The sequence below is a fragment of the Protomyctophum bolini genome, assembly GCF_963924005.1.
Source record: "Protomyctophum bolini genome assembly, chromosome: 5".
Lineage (NCBI taxonomy): Eukaryota > Metazoa > Chordata > Actinopteri > Myctophiformes > Myctophidae > Protomyctophum > Protomyctophum bolini.
In genome coordinates, this window is record NC_137866.1 from 9,050,908 (window position 1) to 9,072,850 (window position 21,943).

Consider the following 21,943-nt stretch of genomic DNA (forward strand, 5'->3'; position numbering starts at 1 on the left):
TCCCATCCACCAGCGGCAATGTAAACTAAGAAATAGTCTGAGGATACAGGCTATTATAATTGACTTTTTATTAGAGATCTGTAACAGTATTCACATGCCTTATGATGCAATATCACTATCATCCCTTAATTCTCCCTATTTTGCTTTTGTATTAATGTTATTTGTGGAACTCAACACGACACCAACAGAACTAAGTGGTAAATAAATTAAAGCCATGTATTCAATTAGAGCTTGCCTTATGGTGCAAAATAAATAACAATTTGAAATACAAGACACACATCTGGTACATATAGTACAGGAATAATATTCCTAAAGGTTAATTATGCACAAGAAACTCAGCCAATGAAAGATGAGATCTTTAGGATGACTAGCAATGTGCATTAAGCCTAATTTCTACTCATTGTGGATTCAGGCTAACAATGTGAGTATAAATTAGGCATTTTTAGTGAATAAAACAGTATTGTAGCCAACGGCGTCAACTCCGCGGGTGCGCAGGAGCCGAAGCACCGGCTGGAAAAATAATAAGCCAATAATAATAAGTTGCGGGGCGGGTGGGCACCGTAAAATATATAGGCTACTCTAAGGTGGGCACCCACTGTCGTTAGGGGAACCTTCCGCCACTGATTGTAGCCAATATGTATGGTAGAGTATGTTAATACAATATAACTAACACAATGGCAGTGGTTGGAGGTGATGGTCTCCCTACTCTTCCATTGAGAAATTTAGAACCTTTGGTCACGTACAGTACTATATAGTACCACTACTGGCTTGAGAGGTATTGCATGAATCTCAAAGCGAAATATCTCCCCCACGCACAAACACAGGCTCGGTGTCTTAGCTCAGCAGTAGAGATTTCAGTACTCGCATGGGGACAGTGACCCGGGTTCGAATCCCGGGCAGCCAGGAAGGACATACCCTAAATGTTATGGATAATTGCAGCTTTAAATCAACACTGAGGATTTGACTGCGTATAAGCTCTCTAATATCGACAAATTTGCATGCTCCACTGTAGTCCCTCTGCCCAAATATACATGGTACTTTTATGCCTGTTCTATCACCTACACGTTACTTAACTACTGTACCTGTTCTATCACCTACACGTTACTTAACTACTGTACCACACGTCACTGACAACAGCCTAACACCTTTTCAACCCCTAATTTATCCAGGCAACACATTGTACATGTTATTCACAGCAACGGCCTGTGGGAGCAGTTCCAACTAAGCTGAGCCAATATTGGGATGTCATTCTCCATGCACACTGTGGGAGTACAGCTACTGGATACCACTTTCATCTCTCACTAACTGCGTTGGTAATGAACGCATATTGCAACAGAGGGGTAGAAATTGCATTACAAAATAAATAAATAAACGTGAATATATAAATAAGCTAAATATAGTCAAAGGTTACTGAATACAATCCAAAAGGTCAGCGTTTTCTTTACTTTCTTTAAAAATCATCGTAATAAATAAAATAAAACTAAAATTTATTTTTGGTAATAACATGTAAGCTTCAGTGTGGATTGAAAATGGATAGCTGAAATTGATCAGTAGTATAATATTTCATTTTTTTTTTTACACAATGTGACGATATGTTGTACGGAAGTGTCCGAGAGAAAATTCAGTTACACAAAATTGCACTGTCACCCTGTCTACATTTGCCACTTCTCAGTAAATCAAAAGGTCATAGAGAGTGGGAATAGTTACATTTCGTATGCCTTTAACATTATGTAAATTCGTATGCATTGACTTCAGCATGTGATTCATTTAGGCCAATTTTTTGATAATTGGTTTCTAAATACTAAAACGTCACAAACTCATCGATTTAATTTAAATAAGGTAAGAAAACAAGAGTTGAGAGGGAGGGCGGGTGTGTCACTGAACACCCCCCCCTTGGGAAACCTCCCATATGCTGCCTGCCTGACCATGTCAACACAATGGATAAACTATTACCACTACCTGGAGCTGTTGCCCAGGTTCTTTGCATCTCTCTTCTGATTGGACCCTTCACTTTTTGTTCTTCAGCTGATTGGCTAGCCAATCAAGACCCTCGTAGAGACCATCTCCACTGGTGGCACAGGTGGCCTGAATATACCAGTTGCGGTGACGCAGCGAGTGCAGGCCCAGCTTGTCTGTGAGTTCTGCCGCATTCATGGCATTGGGCAGGTCCTACACAAGATGACATTGACACAAGACATCAAGGATATAGGGTTGCAGTTCCAAAGCTTTAAGGGGCCTGGATTGCAAAAGCCTGGACCCCTTTGAGATGAGCTGGGCTGTGGGAGTCTCCAGGAGGGCCTTGTCTGAGGATCTGAGTCTGCACACAGACTTATAAGGATCCTAAGGAGCTACCAATACAGGAGTGGCACCTGGTGTGGTCTGCCTAATGTTTGGACGTGTTGTGCGTTCAGAGATGCTCGGCATACCGTGGTTGTAAAGAGTGGTTATTTGAGTTGCTGGTGCCTTTCCACCAGCTTGACCCAGTCTGGCCATTATCCTCTGATCTCTGGCATCAACAAGGCATTTTCAATCACAGAACTGCTGCCCACTGGATATTTTTTGTCTGGATTTTGGAAATATGTCATGTGGCAACCAAGTCTTTGTTTGTTTAGAGCACTTTTAACAGGACCTTATGTGGCAGCCACGTCTATGGACTTTTAATGTTTGTTGAGGGCACTTTAAACAAACATTACCAGGCTATCATACATAATGACCATGATAAAAGGCGCCCCTCACTTCACACAAGTGTGATTCTTTCTTTTTCGCACCATTATCTGTACATTTGGGTAGGAAGACTACTCATTGAAACGTGCTATGGCCTGAAGGACCCCAGTGGAAACAAGCCATAGTGCGTTCTTGGGTTCAATACTTTTAGCATTGTATTTGTATTAAACTGTACTTTCTGTGCTGTTTTTGCAAACTGTTAATAAAGTAATCAATCCATCAATCAATCAATATCTCACCCAATCAATCAATATATCACCTGCCCAAGCAGGCGTTTGCTCTTAGCTCACTGGTAGAAATGTCGTCTCCTTGTGACCTGGGTTCGAATCCCGGGAAGGATATAAATCTCAGGGATTGCAGCTTCAACACTGAGGACTTTATTGCGTAAGAGAGGAGAATGTGAAGGAGCCTACTTACTTGTTTGTTGGCAAAGACGAGGAGAACGGCGTCTCGCAGCTCGTCCTCAGCCAGCATCCTCATGAGCTCTTCTCGAGCTTCGTTCACCCGCTCTCGGTCATTACTGTCCACCACAAAGATCAGACCTGAGGGAGGGGACACATGGTCTCAATGAATCTCGTGGCTGTGCCCGTCCAAAGAGCGAACCCGATACAAACATCAAGGTCTACTGTGTCAGAATGAAAGTGACAGTAATTAGATACATCCCACAATTTAACAATATGCTGACTTCATATCCTTATAAATAACATATTGCTAAGCTGCATTTATTCATTGTCAAGTCTTTCAACATGACTGAGAAGGAATAATTTGAAACAGTCTGACACTGTACGACTGCGTACTCATCTCGAATATTAAGCCTGATTTAAACGCAGGCATACAATGGTGTCCCGTGCAAAGAAACAGCCGATCTACAAGTTCAGGACACATGGCGATGTATCGCGCCAGTACCAGTACCAGTATGCAGCAAAGCATAAATCAGGCTTTACTCATCCTTGCCCTTGGGCGCTAGGGGTGATTCTATGTTACTGATGAATGAGTCACATAGTAGCCTTGTTAGCCAGGCTAAGCAGGACTAAGCTATATCAGCAAAGAGGTTCGTTTTTGAGGGGCGCTCCAACATCTGGCATATGGCAGCCACGTCTATGGACTTGTTTAGAGTACTTTAAACAAACATTACCAGACGGCCCTCACTTCACACAAGTGTGATTATTTTGCTTCACCTTGGGTGTTCTGAAAATAGTGTCTCCAAAGAGGACGGATCTTGTCTTGACCGCCCACATCCCACACTGTGAAGCTGATGTTCTTGTACTCCACCGTCTCAACGTTGAAACCTGGAGGTGCACACAAAACACGCAGGTTACACATGGCATGTTTTTCACATTTCTGAGTTGGAAGGATGTGAAACACTGGCCACTAGGGCGGAGGTTCCAAACCACTGGTACGTGTACCTGTGCTGTATAGTGTAGTGTTTGCATTTGTTGAAGACATGTATTAGTGTGTTAATTTCGTATGCTACAGTATGTTGATGGGTTGAATACATAGGTCGACAATGTAAACAATTACCCAGGACTTTTTTTGTGTGTCGTCCTTCTAGCTTTAATATCTTACTGCACCACATGCTGTTTACATTTCTGCTCAATAAGTGTTCAATCAAAATAATCAATGCTAATCTTGCTTCAAAACATAAACGGCAGAATCAATGAATAGCGACCACCACCAACGATGATTACTGTCAGAACTCTTTCCACACGCACCGATCGTAGGGATGGTGGTGACGATCTCGCCCAGCTTCAGCTTGTAGAGGATGGTGGTCTTCCCCGCAGCGTCCAAGCCCACCATCAGAATCCTCATCTCCTTCTTCCCAATTAGGCTCTTCAACAGGTTGCTAAAGATGTTTCCCATGATGGCTGGCTGGTGGGTGGGCCTCTGCAACGGAACCGCGCGCTACAACAGAGCTGTCACAAGAAAGGGAACAGAAAAAGAAGGATGGTTCTCATGCCATAGAGGAGCACTGAGAAAACTGTTGTGCCTTTCTTCGTCCTTTTTTTCCCCAATACCAAGCAGTCAAAACAAACTGTGTGGGCCGCCTGCATTTTCACAAGTAAAACCCACAAAAACATGCAGTGAGACATGTACAGTTCTTCAAAAGAGACTCCCCCTAACATTTAACACCTCGTTACACACAGCTCCAAAGCCACCTCAGCTCCGGAACAGCAATAAAGCACACTTCGCACCTCGGCTTGCAGCTGACCTGACTGAGAGACTGCAGCATTACATTACACAAATTGACAGCCCACTGGGGAAACATGCCATGTTGAATCTCTCATAACGTGGCTTGGCTTTTATGTGATGTTTAGAGTAGTGGTTTTTCGAAACGTTTTCTTGTCCAGGACCCCCAAATTAAGATGTATTGTCCACGGACTCCCATCTCAAAAAATGTGTTGCGCCAGCTATAGTGACTCCCATCAAATGTATAGAAAATATTCACATTATGTTCAAGATTTGGAAAATAACAAATCTACAAGCTTGTAGATCTGCTATTTTTAAAATAGCCAATGTACTGTAGGCCTATATAGAGTAAAGTGGTTAAACTGATTTTTATGCTATATTAACTAATTGTGACCCTCTGAAACAAACCTCCTCAAGGACCCCTGAGAACCACAGGTGTAGAAGTAATTTGCTTTTGTAATGCTTGGTGGTGTTTGAAGGCAGCCTAACTGGTGGCTACATAGACTTCGGTGTGTGTGTGTGTGTGTGTGTGTGTGTGTGTGTGTGTGTGTGTGTGTGTGTGTGTGTGCGCGCGCTTGCATGCGTGCTTGCGTGCGCGTGTGTGTGTGTGTGTGTGTGTGTGTGTAGGGGAGGGGGGGGGGGGTCTTGGCATACAGAATCCCATATAAAGGGTTCACATCTTCTATAGGGAGATCCTTAATGTCTTAGATCAGTATGTGGTTTTCAATCCTTTTCATATCAAGGTCCATCCTAAGAGTTAAAGATCTAATAAGGGTCCCTCTGGTTACCAACTCTCCATAATTCAGCTGGGGACCATCTTGAACACCCTCAAGGACCACTTGTGGTCCCCGGACCACTGGTTGAGAACCACTGTCTTATAAAATGGATTATCGTTGTAGAAATTCCAGCCAGATGCATACAGGCTACACATGCTAGCTGCAGTCAGTACAGTGGCCACACAGTCATGAAACCTTACATCTGATCTGCCACAACAGGCAAGAGGAGATATTGATGCTATACACAGTAGCCTACTATTAAGAGATAGACTGTACTCACTGTAGCCTACTACTGTAGCACTGTGTGACTTGTGTTATTTGAATGCGCAGAAAGAGGAATCGCAAAACGGATACATTCATTCATGCATGCATGCTGCTGCTGACTTTCTCGTCTGCAACACTGGAATTAATTTCGCCGGATAAACTATAGACGTAACGTTACTGTAATCCTGTCTCTCGTGCAGTCAGACAGTCACGACAGGAAAAACCAGCGGTCTTATTATGTCATCGATTGACAACAATTATCACAGCGAGACGTGGCCTCGTCCGAATGCAAAGGTACGGCTACACTCACTGACAATAAGCCACCACGATATTCTTTTACACACGCACACGGTTTTCGGCATTTTTACAATTTGGATGTCATTCAAACTCACCCGTCAACGGTAGCCTACTATCAGCTGGATTCAGGCAAAGACTGGTAGTAAGGATGATAGTCTCGCGATGCGCTATGGGATTGCTTGGCAATTGCTCATTCTCGCGGTAGTTGTGAATGAAAGCTATTAAAAGTAAAGTCAACAACGCTAGAGAGAGTCTATAGTTTTATTTTGAGTCTATCCATCTATCTATTCAAAGTATTGTCACTTTAACCTGCATGCGTTTGCAAAGTGTTATAATACTACAGGATTAATTAAATATGCCTTTGTTGTGTTTCAATGCGCTCCTATCCTATTTGATTGATTGATTGATTGATTGATTGAATACAGGAGATGTAGCCTAATAAAGTGTCTGGAGGCAAACATGACTGAATGAATAATGAACTAGGAATCAACCTAATGAATAAGTAAGTCTGTGACTGTAACCGGATGCAGATTAAGTGATACTTCCTGACAGCAGCCTTTTGTATGTAAAGGATCAACTATGAAACCACTAAACCAACCAATCCAAAAAAAATGCAATTACCGTAACCCATCATTTGATTTAGCTGAAAGATGGAATTCAAGATAGTATAGGCCACAGTAAAAGTGTTTTTCTCACATCCCCATATTAAAGTGGCACTAGGCTGGCTGTTTATTTTATAAAACAATGATTAATCTGTATGGTAGAGTATGTTAATACAATATCATTTTGTCGTCCTGCCCTCCTGAGACATTTAGATGGTGTCAAAAGTCATGTATCTGACAAGAATTTCGATCTGATGGTCATGAAATGTATCCTAGCAAGCAGGCAGGCTCTATTAGATCAACGGTATATAAAATAAATCTGCACTTGTTCAAATCTGGGGTATAGAAGATGAAAGGTAGCATATACCTATTGCTGTTTTAGGGATTATATATTAAAAAGATAATTAAAAAAATAGTCAATCACCCTTGAACTAAATGCTCAGCATTGTGAGTGTGTGTGTGTGTGTGTGTATATTTAATAAATCGTGTATTATTCAGGAGCCATCACAACACAGTGTGATTGCATGGATGTGGCTGATGTGTGGCACGCTCAACGCAGCCCCTCTCATCCATAGGTAATGAGACAGGGAGTGAATCTGTGGCGTTTGTCTCCCTCTCTCTCTCTCTCTCTCTCCCTCTCTCACTCTCTCACTTGTCAGTCAGCGGTCCTGTGATAGATGTGTTTATCAATTCGGCGGTGGAGGCCGAGGGGGGAATAAAGAGGGGAACAGATGTTTGCAGCTGCACACCAGATTACGGGGTGGAGGAGCGGAGTGGAGTGGGACGGCGGAGACGTTGGCCGCTGTTTGTGTGCACTGGGGGGAGCTCGGGGAGGGTTACAGGGGGGTTACGGCGGGCGGGTATGGGGTGTGCTGCTGCTGCTGCTGCTGCTGCTGCGGAGAGGTGGGGTGGGGTGGGGAGTTATGACTTAAAGGAGAGGCTTTTTCCCTCTGAAGTGTCTGCCAGCGTGCACCCCAGCAAACACAATCACAAGTCTGGTTGGTTCTGCTAGCTGAACTAATGAGGGCCTGTGCGTTGAGGGCAGGGGCCTTTGATGTTCTGGGTATTCTGGGTATGCAGCTCCTTGTGTTTTCTCTCTCCGGCTCTCCATCTCTCTCTCTCTCTCTCTCTCTCTCTCTCTCTCTCGCTCCCTCATCGTCCTCTCTCCCACATCAAAAATGAAAAGGGGAGTCGAGAAGCAGATGTTTTGGGCCATGTATTTATACAGAGTATACTTTATCCAACCCCCCCCCCCCCCCCCCACCTCATCTCCTTACACTGTTTGTTCTCTGCACGTGCATCACTATACGGTATGTAGACTACTATACTGTACAGGATCTATCCCGCTATCTTTTACTTCCAGCTAAACACACTAAATCACCTCACTTTATACATATAATCATACTGTCAATCAAAGTGTGCATGGAACATTTATCTCTTCTAACTTCCTCTCTCTCTCTCCCTCTCTCTCTCTCGCTCTCTCTCTCTCTTTAATTTTGACCCAGTCTGGTTGTCATTACTGGGGGTGGGGGTGGGTAGGGGGGGGGGGTGCAGTCAATGTGTTGCTATGCATGTGTCAGTGTCTGCAGCGATGGAGAGAGAGAGGCAGTGGTGGAAAAAGTAGGCTACTATTTCTTTCAGAGGGGCGCTAGCCCCTCCTATGCCCAGCTTTCCGGGTTTGTGTGAACACAAACATTGGCTTAATTGGCTGATCACCCCATATAGCGATGATTAGTTTGGCTGAGCAAAGTACATTATTGAAGATAAAAGTGAGGGCAGAAAAGTGAAGACACCAAAAGTGATTGGCCGGAATGACATGATTTGATTGATTTTAATAAAAAATGATGTTGCTATGAGATACAGATGTGTATGAGACACATACACATGCCCCCGGCATGAAGGGTATAACAATGTATGGGTTACCCATACCCTAATACCCATTCATGACGGGAAGCCCCTTTGGTGTTTTATACCCCTTCAGGACAGGAACCCCTTTTGGGGTTCTTGCTTAGCAGCATAACTTTTTTGTACTTTTTTTATTAATATTTGAAAGATTTCAGAAAACTTCAGTTCAGTATTTAGAATGAGCCTCAGTCCTAAATGGGCTAAATGGCATAACACTGACAGTAACTCACCTACAGTACGATGATGGATTTGATCTGGCCCTTGACATGCACAGTGCAGCCGTTACTTAAGTAAAAGTATCAATACTGCAATGTTGAAATACTCGGTAAGTAGGCTAAAAGTCTGGAATTCTAATAATTTACTTGAGTAAAAGTACAAAAGTATTGGCCTCAAAGTTGCTATGCATGTGTCTGTGTCTGCAGCGATGGAGAGAGGGGGAGGGAGGGAGGGAGGGAGGGATGGAGGGAGTGGGAAAATAAAGAGGGAGAAATACTGAGGAGGAGGAGGGGGGGGGGGGGAGAAAGTGATCCCAGGGTCGTCTACCATGCAGCCTCTCTGTCTCACACATGGGAGAGATGGTGACAGGAAATTCCCTTTCGACGCAGCAGCTCCAGGGTGAAATGATAAAGGAATGAAGAAATGCAAACCAGAAATCCACTCCCTTATCATTCCATACCAATCCGTCTCCCGCTCCCTTTCATCCCTCGCTAAATACGAGAGAGAGAGAGAGAGAGATATAAGGGCATTACATGTCATTGGCCACAACCATTCTTCAAGAGTCGAGGGAATTATTTCCAAATCTTCACAGATTTTCTTCCTAGCGATTTGATTACTTTTTTTATCAATTGAATAATTGAGAAGCAATTTTTTAGATCATATTAACACACACACACACACACACACACACACACACACACACACACACACACACACACACACATATATATATAAAAGTCAACATGATTTTTTTCTTAAAACAATCAACTGATTAGACTGATAAAACATTTTTCCTTCCGTTTTGTAAGCAAGCTCACAACGCGTCGCAGTGTATTGTGAGCTTGTAGAACAACCTGACCTTCTGCCACATGATCAGTTTTGAACATCTAAAGACAATGGTTCTCGACCTTTTTGACCCCAGTGTGATATGCATTAAAATACTCAGTGTTCATTTTAGCACTATAGGCCTACTATCAATCTATAGCTAACTATCAAAAGCTGTAGGGACCCCCTGGAACTCATTCAAGGACCCCTGGGGTTCCCCGGACCCCACATTGAGAACGAGTGTGTGTGTGTGTGTGTGTGTGTGTGTGTGTGTGTGTGTGTGCGTGCGTGCGTCCTTCAAAGTATGTGCACATGTCTAGGAATGCTCCCATTGTAAATAACGCTGTCAGGCGTTGAGATTAGCATTTTGCTAAATCTGCACAATGCTCAGGATGAGGGTGTAAATCATCAGGAGCATTGTCTGAACATTGTCTGTTTTTCCACGCTGTGCGTTTGTGTGAACGAACATCCGCATGTGTATTTGACTGCACAATACATAGATACATGTTACTCAAACACCACCATGCACCTCCTCAACAATGCTGTGACTAAAGTTGCCAATGTAGGCTTCAAACAATACAGGAAAGTACTTTTACCTGTTCGCAGAGTCACAGCCAACCCGAGTTGCTTAAAGTGGCCGCGAGCCCCCAATCTGTCATAACCCGGCCCGTTGGGCCATGACAAATTGAGGAGGACACAGGGCAGTGTTCAAAATAACAATAATTTATTTGTAGGAGACAACTAATAATAACTTAATATGTAAATAAAGCTTACAGAATGTATGAGATGTGGTAGTCAGTAAGATCAGTGGTGTCAGTGTGGATGTGTGGTTAATATGGTGAAGGTGTGTTGTAGTGTGCAAATCAAATAGTGAGGAGCAGCAAACAGAAGGGTGCTGTCATCTGGAGTGGGACCAAGAGAATGGCTGGCAAGCCCTCTTTATAGGATTTCCAGGAGCACTGATCAGGTGCTCCTAATGCACCTAATGAGTTGTCTCAAGTGGGCCGACGCCCACATGATCTGTGGGGGAAACACACAGACAGGGCAGTACACCATATAGACAGGCCCTGCAGGCCAGGCCAAGGGGCCGTGACACATGCATGCCACGATGTAATTTGCATGTGTGTGTGTGTGTGTGTGTGTGTGTGTGTGCATGAATCCGTGTGTGTGTGTGTGTGTGTGTGTGTGTGTGTGTGTGTGTGTGTGCGCGCGCGTGTGTGTGTGTGTGTGTGTGTGTGTGTGTATACTATGCATGCATGTGTACAGTATGTGCATGTTTTTCTATCTCCCCAGCTGTAGACAGACAGACAGACAGACAGACAGACAGACAGACAGACAGACAGACAGACAGACAGACAGACAGACAGACAGACAATCTTTTTCTTTTTTTTTTAAACATTTTTCAGTATTTACGAATTTCAATAATTTACATCTCAGAGGGAAATATTGTACTTTTAGTCCGCTACAATGATTTGAAAACTTTAGTTACTAGTTACTTTGTTGATTTTTACAAAACATAAATGGGTTAGGCTTTAGGGACAGAGTCTGAGATGTAGTGGAGTAGAAGTAAAAGTATATACTCAAGTAAAGTACAAATACCTCAAAATTGTACCTAAGTACAGTACTTGCGTAAATGAACTTTACACCACTGATAAACAACATGCTCTGAAAATTCACACGGTTAAGATGGCTAGCTGGGCCGTTTTCAATTGGACCCTGTTCCAGAAAAGGTTGATAACCATTTTGAGCAGTGGTTCTCAACATGGGGTGCGGTCATCCCCAAGGGTCTTTGGGGCTGTTCCGCCCCTGGGGCGTCCCATGCAGTTACCATTGATAATTAGTAACCAAATAGACCATAAATTAATGGTGTGAAAGCTATAGAGTGTGTCCCAGAGATACAAATCGTATCAAATAAGGGTCCGTGGCCTAATGCGTAACAATCTGGTGGTCCTCGAAATAAATATAAAAAGGTTGAGAATTGCATTGTATAAAATCCTCAGTGTTAACTTCGGGTCCATCTTTACATTCTCAGAGCTGGTCGTATTAGTCACCTTCACTACTTTCCTTGATGCTTCTCTCTCCAGTAATAAAAGTCATACTTTCAGGAAACAATATCCTGTTGCCATAAAAAAGTCCTTCTCTCGGCATGAAGTGGCCATAAAAGAGTCCCACCTTGTGCATCTGTAGTCCGGAGAGTGTATCTCCCGATCCCCCCCCCCCCCCCCCCCCCCCCATTCAACACACATTCTGTCTCTCTCTTGCCCTGACACACAAAGACACAAACACGCACGCGCACGCACGCACGCACGCACGCACGCACGCACGCACGCACACACTCACCTCAAGGGCAAAAAAGGGTCCACCTCTCTCACTTTGACACACACACACAGTCACACACACACACACACACACACACACACACACACACACACACACACACACACACACACACACACATCATCATCATCATCTCAAGGGCAAAACAGGTCCACCTCTCTCACTTTAACTTATACAATAACAACACAGTAAAATACCCAGTGTTCATTTTAAATCCGAGAGTGTAAAGCTGATCCCTATAGGTACTTGTTTACACTTTAGAGTTACTGAGAATTTTATTGTGCACATGTGGTATATACTGTATTTAAAAGTTAAATTTATAGGCTCAAGGAGCCTTGCTCTCACAGGAAAGAGAAATCTCACTGTGATGACAAACAGAAGCATGGTCTTGACGTATTAATAATGATAATCATAATCATAATTAAAATCATAGCTATCCATTAAAGCCTCACTATGTAACTTTTTTAATGAATAAAATGTAATTCTGTCTAATCTGTATGGTAGAGTACGTTATAACTTACAATTGGTGTGGTTGTATTTGGTCTCCCTGCTCTTCTATTTAGACATTTAGATTGTGTCACTCAAAGGTCATGTCTCACCTAGACACAGTATCCCACTCAAATTTATCTCCCGCCCCAAGCGAGCAGGCCGGCAGATCTATTAGCCCAATGGTTAAAAAGGATCAGCACTTGCATAGAAAACAGTGTTCAAATCCGGGATAGAAGAGGAAAGTTAAATAGTGCTGCTTTACAATTACGATCTGAAAACAGAGACCATTGTGACTTTATGACTGTTCTACGGTATAAATCTAAATGAACTCCGACGAGAAATGATAGCATCCCAGAGAGTTTCCCTCGAAAACGTACACTTGTATCAGTTTCTCTCAATACTGGTTATTTATTGTTCAACATTGGCTTTAATTAAGACGGTCAAAGTCTTGTGGCTAGACTGTTCATCCTTGAATGAAAAGAAAGAAAGTGTATCTTCAGGAAGAAAAACAAATCTCTATTGAATCCAAGGTAATAAACAGGTTGAATCCAAGGTAAGAAACAGGTTAGATCCCATGTCTTGTTTACTGAGGTCAAGATATCCACACAGCACAGCTGTCTTGGGAGAACATGGCAAAGTGTCTGCTTTTCACAGCCGCTGTGAAGTCTTGAGTATTTGTTGACTCGTCGTGGCACTGTAGTTTCCAAGCCACATTTGGGCCTCAAATGTTCCTCTCATAAACTGTACCCACATGGCACAACCCCAAGGCCATAATAATAATTATAATATTAATAATAACACATTTACAAAAATATATATATACATATTAAAATACACAAGTACTGTACAATGAGATGGATAAGTACACACAGGACTTTAAATAGAAATGCAGTCTGTGCTGCTATTGAAGGAATATGGGGTCCAGGGCATTTTCATGGCTGAGAAGGCACAGCGTGTAAACAGGCCGAGAGGCAAGACAAATGACATGAGTCACCTCCTCCTCAATCTCTGACTTGGCATTTTGAGAATAACAACGGCTACAAAGAGAAAATAGATCCCAGATGACAGAACGAGAACAAAAAAAAATAAAAGGACAGAGGGGGATAAACAGATTCTCTGGGAGACTTACACAAAGAGGAAAAACAAACACCCCCGAACTCAGAGGGTGCGTGGCTGTGCGTGCGTGTTTTGGGAGAATAAAAGGATTAGGCTCGCCATCTTGAGTCCTGCATGGGTAACGGCCAAGGCATCTCTACTTGCACACGTTGACCCACTCGGTCGCACGGCACTCCTCGCATAGCACATAGCAGCACCAGTGGAACCGGCAGTGGCAGCGCTCGCTGCGAGTCTGTTTCAGGATGTTGTGGCCGCGGCCGCAGCACAGCGAACTGCAGCTGTCCATGCTCTGGCTGGTCTTGTTGCAGATCCGTCCCTGCGTGCCCAAGGAGTCGAGGGACGGCTCGCGCTCGCAGAAGTCCGGAGACTTCTCGAAGTACACAAGCTCCCGGGACATGCTTCGCCGGCGACCCCCGTACGGGCCCCCCGTGCCTCCACTCGCCCCGTTCCTAGTTCGAGGGTTGAAGACGCCATTGTTCTTGTTCTGAGAGTTGACGAAGATGGCTGCCAGGAACTTGTCCCGGAGCAGGGAGCCCACCAGTCGGAACTCGGGGGACACGTGCCAGCAGGTTTTGAACTGACAACTCCCTGACGTGCCGTGGCATTTGCACTTCTTCTTCATGTTGTCTGTGACTATCTGTGTATAGGGGGAGAGAAAGGAAGAGGATTAGGCCTATTCAGTGACAAGGTGTGACCATGTATGACAGGGGTGCCCACACTAGAGAGCTACTTTCAAAATGACCAGCTCAACAAGATCTACCCACCGAAGAAATAATTTTGGTGGGTTGCTCAAAATAGTTTAAATACGAATGTATCTGAGCCTGCCTTTGGAACAGGGGAGCTGGCGTTACATATAAGACCAATGCACTTGGAATGGGAAAGAGGGGGAGAGTTTTTTGTATTTGATTTGTAATGCTACAAACGTTTTTGTGCACAGCAACCTCTTGAAAACAAAATATTGCATTGTGGGTTTGAGCTGACAGGACCTTTTGATGTCTATAAATATTTAAATTAAATATTCTTTAGGGGCATATCATGTGATCTACCTGCACAGCCTTTGTGATCTACTGGTAGATCGTGATCTACCTTTTGGGCACCCCTGATGTATGACAACTTCACCACTAAACCTGGGGTTCCCTATTTTGGGTAGGTCAGTGTAGGTGAAAATATATTAAAAGAAAAATCTCCAATAAAACTCAATATGTTTAAAAGGTTTTCAAAAGTAGCAAACACAACAGATCTACAAGCTCACGTCGTATCGTATTGTGAGCTTGTAGATCCGTTATTTCCACAATTTGATGCATGATGAGCTATACAGCAGGGTCATGAAACGGAAGAACACAACGGGCAACGGCACACTTTGGAAGGGTGACAGGATCGCTCACCTGTCGGCCCACCCGGTTATTATGTATCCTCATGCGAGCGCGGATATCCCTCGGGGACCCCCGGAGGTCCAGCCAGTCCCTGGAGAAGCGCTCGCCGAAGCGGGCGTCGTGACTACAGCCCCCCCACTCCCATGTCTCCTGCATGGAGGTCAGCTCGGCGGGCAGCGGCTTGAGCAGGCTGGCGGGGTGGGCAGAGCGCAGGCTGCCGGGCAGCTCGCCGTGGCGGGAGCTCAGCTCCGAGGGCAGCGACCCCGCCTTGCCGTGCATGCTCAGCCCGCCCCTCTGGAGGGTCTGCAGCTGCAGCTGGGTGAGCTTCAGCCGGATCTTGTCGTCGTCCAGGCGCCGCTTGGCCTCGCAGCCGCACCCCCGCAGCTTGCCCATGCTGCAGGCTGCGGCCACAGAGTGTGCCACGCCCGCCGCCAGCAGGGACAAGGAGAAGGCACTTTCGCGAAAACCTGGCAGGGGGAAGAGAAAGATGGCTTTGTTGTTGTTCCGCCGCTCCAACAATGTGTCAAAAGATCGTTAACCACTTAAAACCCTGTATACTTATAGCTTTGCCCTAGGTCTGCCAGTATTTCGCTCCGCGCACCAAATCTCTTCTCTGTAAATAGCCCATCTACGAGCTCACAATGTGATGCAATTTTTGCAGAATGTTCAGCCCAGAATAGTACATGTGCTTATTACTGCTTAATGTGGATAGATGTAAAAACCACAGAGACTATACTTGTGATGTGACATTAAAGATTCGGATTCTGACTGTAGACAGGTGACTGTCCCTGACTCAGCCCTGACTCAGTTGCACTAATTGTACATGCTTCAGTGAGACAGTGAGTGATCCACTTAGTAACTAAGTACATTTACTTAAAGGAGAATTTCGGACTAGAAGGCTTTCTTACCTTTATTTGTAGTTGTTACGTCCCCACCAAAGAGGCCCAGGTGTTATTTTGTGCAAAAGCGCATTATTGGCTATATCCCCTACCATAAGCCCTCAATGTGGCGTTGTTAATGTAAATAGTATCCCCTGTGGCACACTTTACTACTTATTTAGATGGAAATAAGCGAATTGGCACTAAAACCCAACAATAATATGGTGATGATAATCCATTGATCACTGGAAAATGTGCAGAAAAAAATAATCCATTCTGAGCGTTCCTCGTCGTTTTACCCACACGGCCGGTCAAGCGCTATAGATCTCTTCTTCAATCGTGCGGAAATTATTCTTTTATAATTTAGCCTCATCATATCATAGCAGATAGCTCCCATCCTGCACATTACCTCTTCAATCTCCTCCCATCAGGCAGGAGATATAGAAGTATCAAGAGCTCAACATCTCGCTTCAGAGATAGCACTTATCTCGTAGCCATTAGACATCTGAACTTGACTCATTAGGCACAGTTGGGCTGATGTATGTATGTAGCAATATGCATATAGCTCTTCAAAGAAACTGAATGTAATCCCTATGCTGCTGGTTTTTGTAGTGTATTGTCTTTCTTGTTTTTGTATCTATGGTTGTCTGTATATGTTGAGTATGAACCAAGACAAATTCCTATCAACTTGTTGACATGGCAATAAAATTATTGAATCTTGAATCTTTTTTCTTTCCATCTGTTGTTGTGGGAAATAACTCCACGGAGTGTTGTGAATCTATCGCTTCCTGCCTACGCTGCACAGCGCTTGACCGGTTTGAGACCGCCTATCGTTCTTAAAGGCGCAGCGCCCTGTATATATTATTTTTTTCCCGCCACTAATAGGGGTTCTTGTATACATTATCACAATGTGTGCTTCCCCTCTAGACCAGAACGTGGTGCCAGAGGAATCCATGCTATAAGCTTACAAGACGGGTCACTTCCGCCCGCCCCGGAAGTGATAGCAGTCCATATTTGAGCCACATTCTCATTCCAGGCTATGCATCGTCGCGGGATAAGGTCTCAAAGATCACAGTTTGTCTCATTTTGAGGAGAAAAAGGACTATTAAGCGTGCGCGTGGCCGCGTGCACGTCGGATCCGTGTGGAGGCTGTCTAACATGTAAGTAAAAGCACATTTTAATTTCTGAATTAAATGAAATTAAAGAAAGACAAGTTCCCTTGTTTTGCCACAGGCAGGTCGTGGAGAGAAGAACGAGGTCCCGCGTTCTTGGCAAAAACGGGTTGTGCGGAACTCTGCTTTAAGTACTATACTCAAGTACAGGCCCGGATTTACCGTTGGGCTAGGGTGGGCTGCAAAATCCAAAGATTATGACATTTTTTAAATGCATTAATTGCATTATGGTTAAAACATTGAGAGCTTCTGCTCTGCCATGCTGTCTAAACTGAATCCCACCATGGACAGCGACTAGTCTCTGCCTGTCTGCCTCTCTCTTTTGGGGGGGGCTGGGTATACCCCAAAATTACACAAAACTTTTAACAAAATACCCCCAGTTTTTTTCTGCCGTGCGGCCAAATTAAACGCCCGGGCTGCTTGTCTGCGTGGCCCTGAAATTTTGACTAGCCCAGGGGCACTCTACTACTGTAAATCCGGCACGTAGTACAAAGTACAATGTTATACTTGTATTAGTACTTTACTTGAGTATTTCCAATACTTTCACTTCTACTCCACTACATGTCGGATGCAAATATTGTATTGTATTGTATTGTTATTGTTATTATTACAAAACATACATTAACCACTTTAGCCCTATTCAGCCTTTTGAAAATAGCAGATCTAGAAGCTCACAATGTGTCGCATCGTGATGTACTTTTTACCCATGTACGTTTTGAATTCCAGACTTTTACTTGTAACAGAGTACTTCTACATTGCAGTATTGATAGTTTTACTTAAGTAAAACATGTGAGTACTTTTCCCACCACTTTAACCCATTCTGGGAGGGAAGCCCTTCTGGTGTTATAAGCATTATATTATATATTATTAATAGCAGACCTACAAACTCATAGCGCGGCACTCGGTGCTGCTAATTTTGAAAAATCGTGAAAATGTGGCACAAATTTGGAATATATATTCTTTCAGAGCGAATGTTTTTAACTCAAATGTTTGCTTCTGGGGGGGGGGGGTCCCTGGAACTACATATTTTCAGATGGGAGTCGGCGGCCAATTACATATATTTTTGGGGGTCCTTGACATGAAAACGTTTGAGAACGACTGATATAGAAACATGGGTTTTTCAAGACAACTGTCAGGATTTAGAAGACATTTGTAGAATCGTCCTTAACAGAATGTCAAAAGTCTAAGCCAGGGAAGAATATCCTTCCCCATACCTCCCCATATTTCCCTCTCGCATGCCCCTATATGGACACATTGAATCACCAGTCAGTCAGTCGGCCAACTGCTCCTCTCTCTCTCACCCCTATTGAGGATGGCACTGTGGTGGGGCAGCTTGCCGTGGCCCTCCAGCGAGGAGCAGTTCCAGCGCTGGTCCCGGAGCTGGTGCTGGCACTCGTGGATGGCCACCTGGATGCCCTGCAGGGCCGAGGCCGTCACGTCGGGGCTGCGGACACACAGGCGCATCTGACGCTTGGTGAGGCCCGCCAGCCGCAAGCACACAGAGTTGGGGGTCAGCACTGGATCTCCTGCCACCTTCAGGCCGAGGATGTCATTACACAGCACCCTGCAGAGAGAGAGAGGGGGGGGGGGGGAGAGAGAGAAAGGGAGAGGGAGAGAGGAGAGAGACAGTCAGAGAGATGCATGCACACACATACATGCATGCACACATGCACGCACGCACACATGCACGCACACACGCATGCACGCACGCACACACACACACACACACACACACACACACACACACACACACACACACACACACACACACACACACACACACTTCATTACAGCTATAGCCAAGACAAGAGCTCACAAGTCACCATTCCAAGGAAGTATTAAGTCCCCATTCCAAGGAAATATTGGGTAGTAAAATATTCTTGATTTTTAACAGAATATTTTATGAACATCCTTAAGTGGTATTTTATAAATATCAGAATGTATGTGAAATGTCCCCACTGTGGTCAAGGGGTTGGGATTAATACCAAACTGATGATCTAACTCAGCATGATCTAAATAATAGTCCAATGCAGTGCATTGGTGGCAAAGTTTAACACTCTTGGCTCCATATTGTATATGAATATTTAAAAAAAAATCATTAGTGTCTGATATTTTTTTCCATGACTGGAACACTGATGTTGTCACTGTTATAATATTAAAACAAAAATAATGCTTTTAGACTTTCACTATACAGGACTTGTTCAAGTTTATTTACTTTGACTAAATCCAAATATAAGAATAATCTCGAAAAAGCTATATACACCCTATAAGTAACCTCAAATGTGAATGTAGTTTCTTCTGCCAAGTAGTCGGAACGCATATGCAGCCGCGGCTGTCTAACATAACATCAAGTCTCCCATGGGCGCTCTCAAGTGCACTTACGTTAATGCAGGTGACATAAGTGCCGTTGCCAAAATCAGGAATTGGTCCCAACGGAGTTTGTGTGATAGCTCCATTTTGGTAAGCCTCTTTCCCGACGTGACATTAAAACACTGGTATTATAATCCTGTTCCCACAAAGAATAGAAGAGTGCGGTTTTTATCGATGCGCCTCCAGTTGAGCGAAGACCGAAGACAGGGAACAGAATATTTCTGGGCGAGTGTTAAGGGGAGGGGGGCCGGGGGGGATATACAGAGGGGAGGGGAGATGCCTCTACAGGCGGTTGTTTGTAAAATATTGCCCAATATGAAAAAGGATCAACAGTTGACCATGGATATTATTTGGGGATATGCGGCTTTCCATCCCATCCCATCCATCCATCCAAGCGTAAAATGCTGCTTCCAAACCTTTACGCGCAGCTCGTCGGTTTCCCAACCAGGAGCGTCAAAGTCCAAGACGGGCTATAATAGTTCTGGACATCCATGAGAATACTGGACTCAGACAGACTCCAATTATGGAACAATGAAAATCATATTCTCGCTTTTCCATGGCTGGCCGGCGACGGGTATACATTAAGCCTATATATACGTCTCGGTCTATCCCCTCATTTGGAGGGAAGTGAACAAAAAAAATGAAATAGATTAAGTTCTCATAAAGAAGACGAATGTCCATAAAGGGTTGAGTTGGTTTAGGGGAGGCGGTGGGGGAGGGGATGACTGGCTGCTGGTTCCACTGTACGACAGAAAGGCAGCAGCAGGCAGGCGCAGACCCTCCAACAATGCTGGGCTCTTTTTTTTCTCGTCATCTGTTCCCCCGTTCCTCCCACCTCAATCAGCGCGTCTGTTCTGTATTATTGTGTTTGAAACAACTTCGCTCTTCTGCATCAAGTCCTTTCTTTTTTATTTCAGAACAGGGAATACGCACTAATTTAGATGATAGGCTATACTTCATCATAATCACCTATATCTTCATCGTCATCGTTAGCATATACGACGCGGACGCGGTATTAATTGTTTGCCAAGTTATGACATATTCACGCGCTTAAACGAAATCACATTCCCAGCAAGGCCTTGGCTTAATGGATCTGTATAGCACTTTGAGGTTTGCAAACATGTAGGCTAAATTGCGTTATAAATATAATATATAATATTATAATATAATAATAATATTAATTATTATTATTATTATTATTATTAGCCTATTTGTTCATGTGTATACTTATGCATAAACACGTGCTGACACTTAAGCTCCTCTTATTGGCATTTGGCACCTTTCCATTAACATGCTCGACTTGTGCCAAAATAAGATACTTATGACACTTCGCCTTTCATGCTCAGAAATCACTATGAACAGATGCCCGCGAGGCCTCGAGGCTCGACATAGTTCTCATTCTCAAACAAAAATACATTTTGCACTGCTCGCGTATAAAACGCGATAAATCAAGAGAAACCTCGTGGGGATTATAGTCATATAGGCCTCACTGACACTGACTCTGACTCACGTGCACGGATTCATTCGATTCAACAGGTCGTCGGCAATCATTCAAGGAACAGATCTCACATTTAAACGATGCTCGATTCGCATTTTAGCAGAAAGCGCTACTGGCAGCAGCAGCGATTGTTGTATATAGGCTACTAGAATTTCGTGCGCGCTACGCGCGCACTCATCCCAGAGCGACTTTGCCACGCACTATGGGAAGAAATAAATGGCGGGAGTTGACTCCACATGTAGTAACGAATGGGTTATTGGAAATGTACCATTGTTTTGTCCTGAATATTTCCACAGCCTAAGTACTAAAGGATTGTGACTGTGGGACAGACATACAGTCTGACATACAATAGGCTACACGTGTGCACAGTGAATAAACAATGACCTATATGCCCAGAGTTCTTAAATTAACATAGTTGGATTTTAACAGAAAGACAATGCCATAAATCAGTCAAAGTAAGTGACAGACTCAACAGTAGCACACAGCATGCAAGGCAGCGATGCATGCATGCAAACATGTTTGTCCAGCTGAGATTTAGTGTCTCCATCTCTCTGTGGAAGAGGTTGCACATGACCTGTACGGCCACACTGAGGCGCTCCAACACAAACACAGACACAAAACAACACCACGCTGTTTGTCCAGTTGACCCAAATCAACACCAATACCTAGCCTGTTTGTCCAAAACACAGTATCTGCTGGCCACGTGTCTACTTCGCCACAACCTAATGTTAGTAACAAATGTAGGGGAGAGCCGCCAAGGTTGTAACGCTTCACGGTTGTAACATGGACGTTATATCTTGATTGGTCAACGCCACCATGACGCCATCGCGTCAGTATGTGTACAGCAACGTACTCTACGTGGCCAGGAGTTTGAAGTTTGAAGTGTTTACCTTCAAAATGCGTCTAATTTTACA

At 44.1% G+C, this 21,943-nt stretch overlaps 2 protein-coding genes across 2 annotated transcripts; both read right to left on the reverse strand.

Annotated features, from left to right (window-relative positions):
• Window positions 1-334: 334 nt before the first annotated feature.
• arf3a (ADP-ribosylation factor 3a) lies at window positions 335-6,379 on the reverse strand. The gene is made up of 5 exons (XM_080763727.1): window positions 6,344-6,379; window positions 4,437-4,637; window positions 3,903-4,013; window positions 3,142-3,266; window positions 335-2,169 (listed from the first exon to the last, which is right to left on the reverse strand). Exons 2-5 carry the CDS (start codon window positions 4,582-4,584, stop codon window positions 2,008-2,010), a joined length of 546 nt encoding a protein of 181 aa, XP_080619853.1. The 5' UTR covers window positions 4,585-4,637; window positions 6,344-6,379; the 3' UTR covers window positions 335-2,007.
• A 6,449-nt stretch (window positions 6,380-12,828) lies between these two features.
• On the reverse strand, window positions 12,829-20,129 carry wnt10b (wingless-type MMTV integration site family, member 10b). The gene is made up of 4 exons (XM_080763999.1): window positions 19,544-20,129; window positions 18,463-18,725; window positions 15,124-15,578; window positions 12,829-14,375 (listed from the first exon to the last, which is right to left on the reverse strand). The coding sequence occupies exons 1-4, from the start codon at window positions 19,615-19,617 to the stop codon at window positions 13,875-13,877; spliced, it is 1,293 nt and encodes a 430-aa protein (XP_080620125.1). The 5' UTR covers window positions 19,618-20,129; the 3' UTR covers window positions 12,829-13,874.
• Between the last annotated feature and the right edge of the window lie 1,814 nt (window positions 20,130-21,943).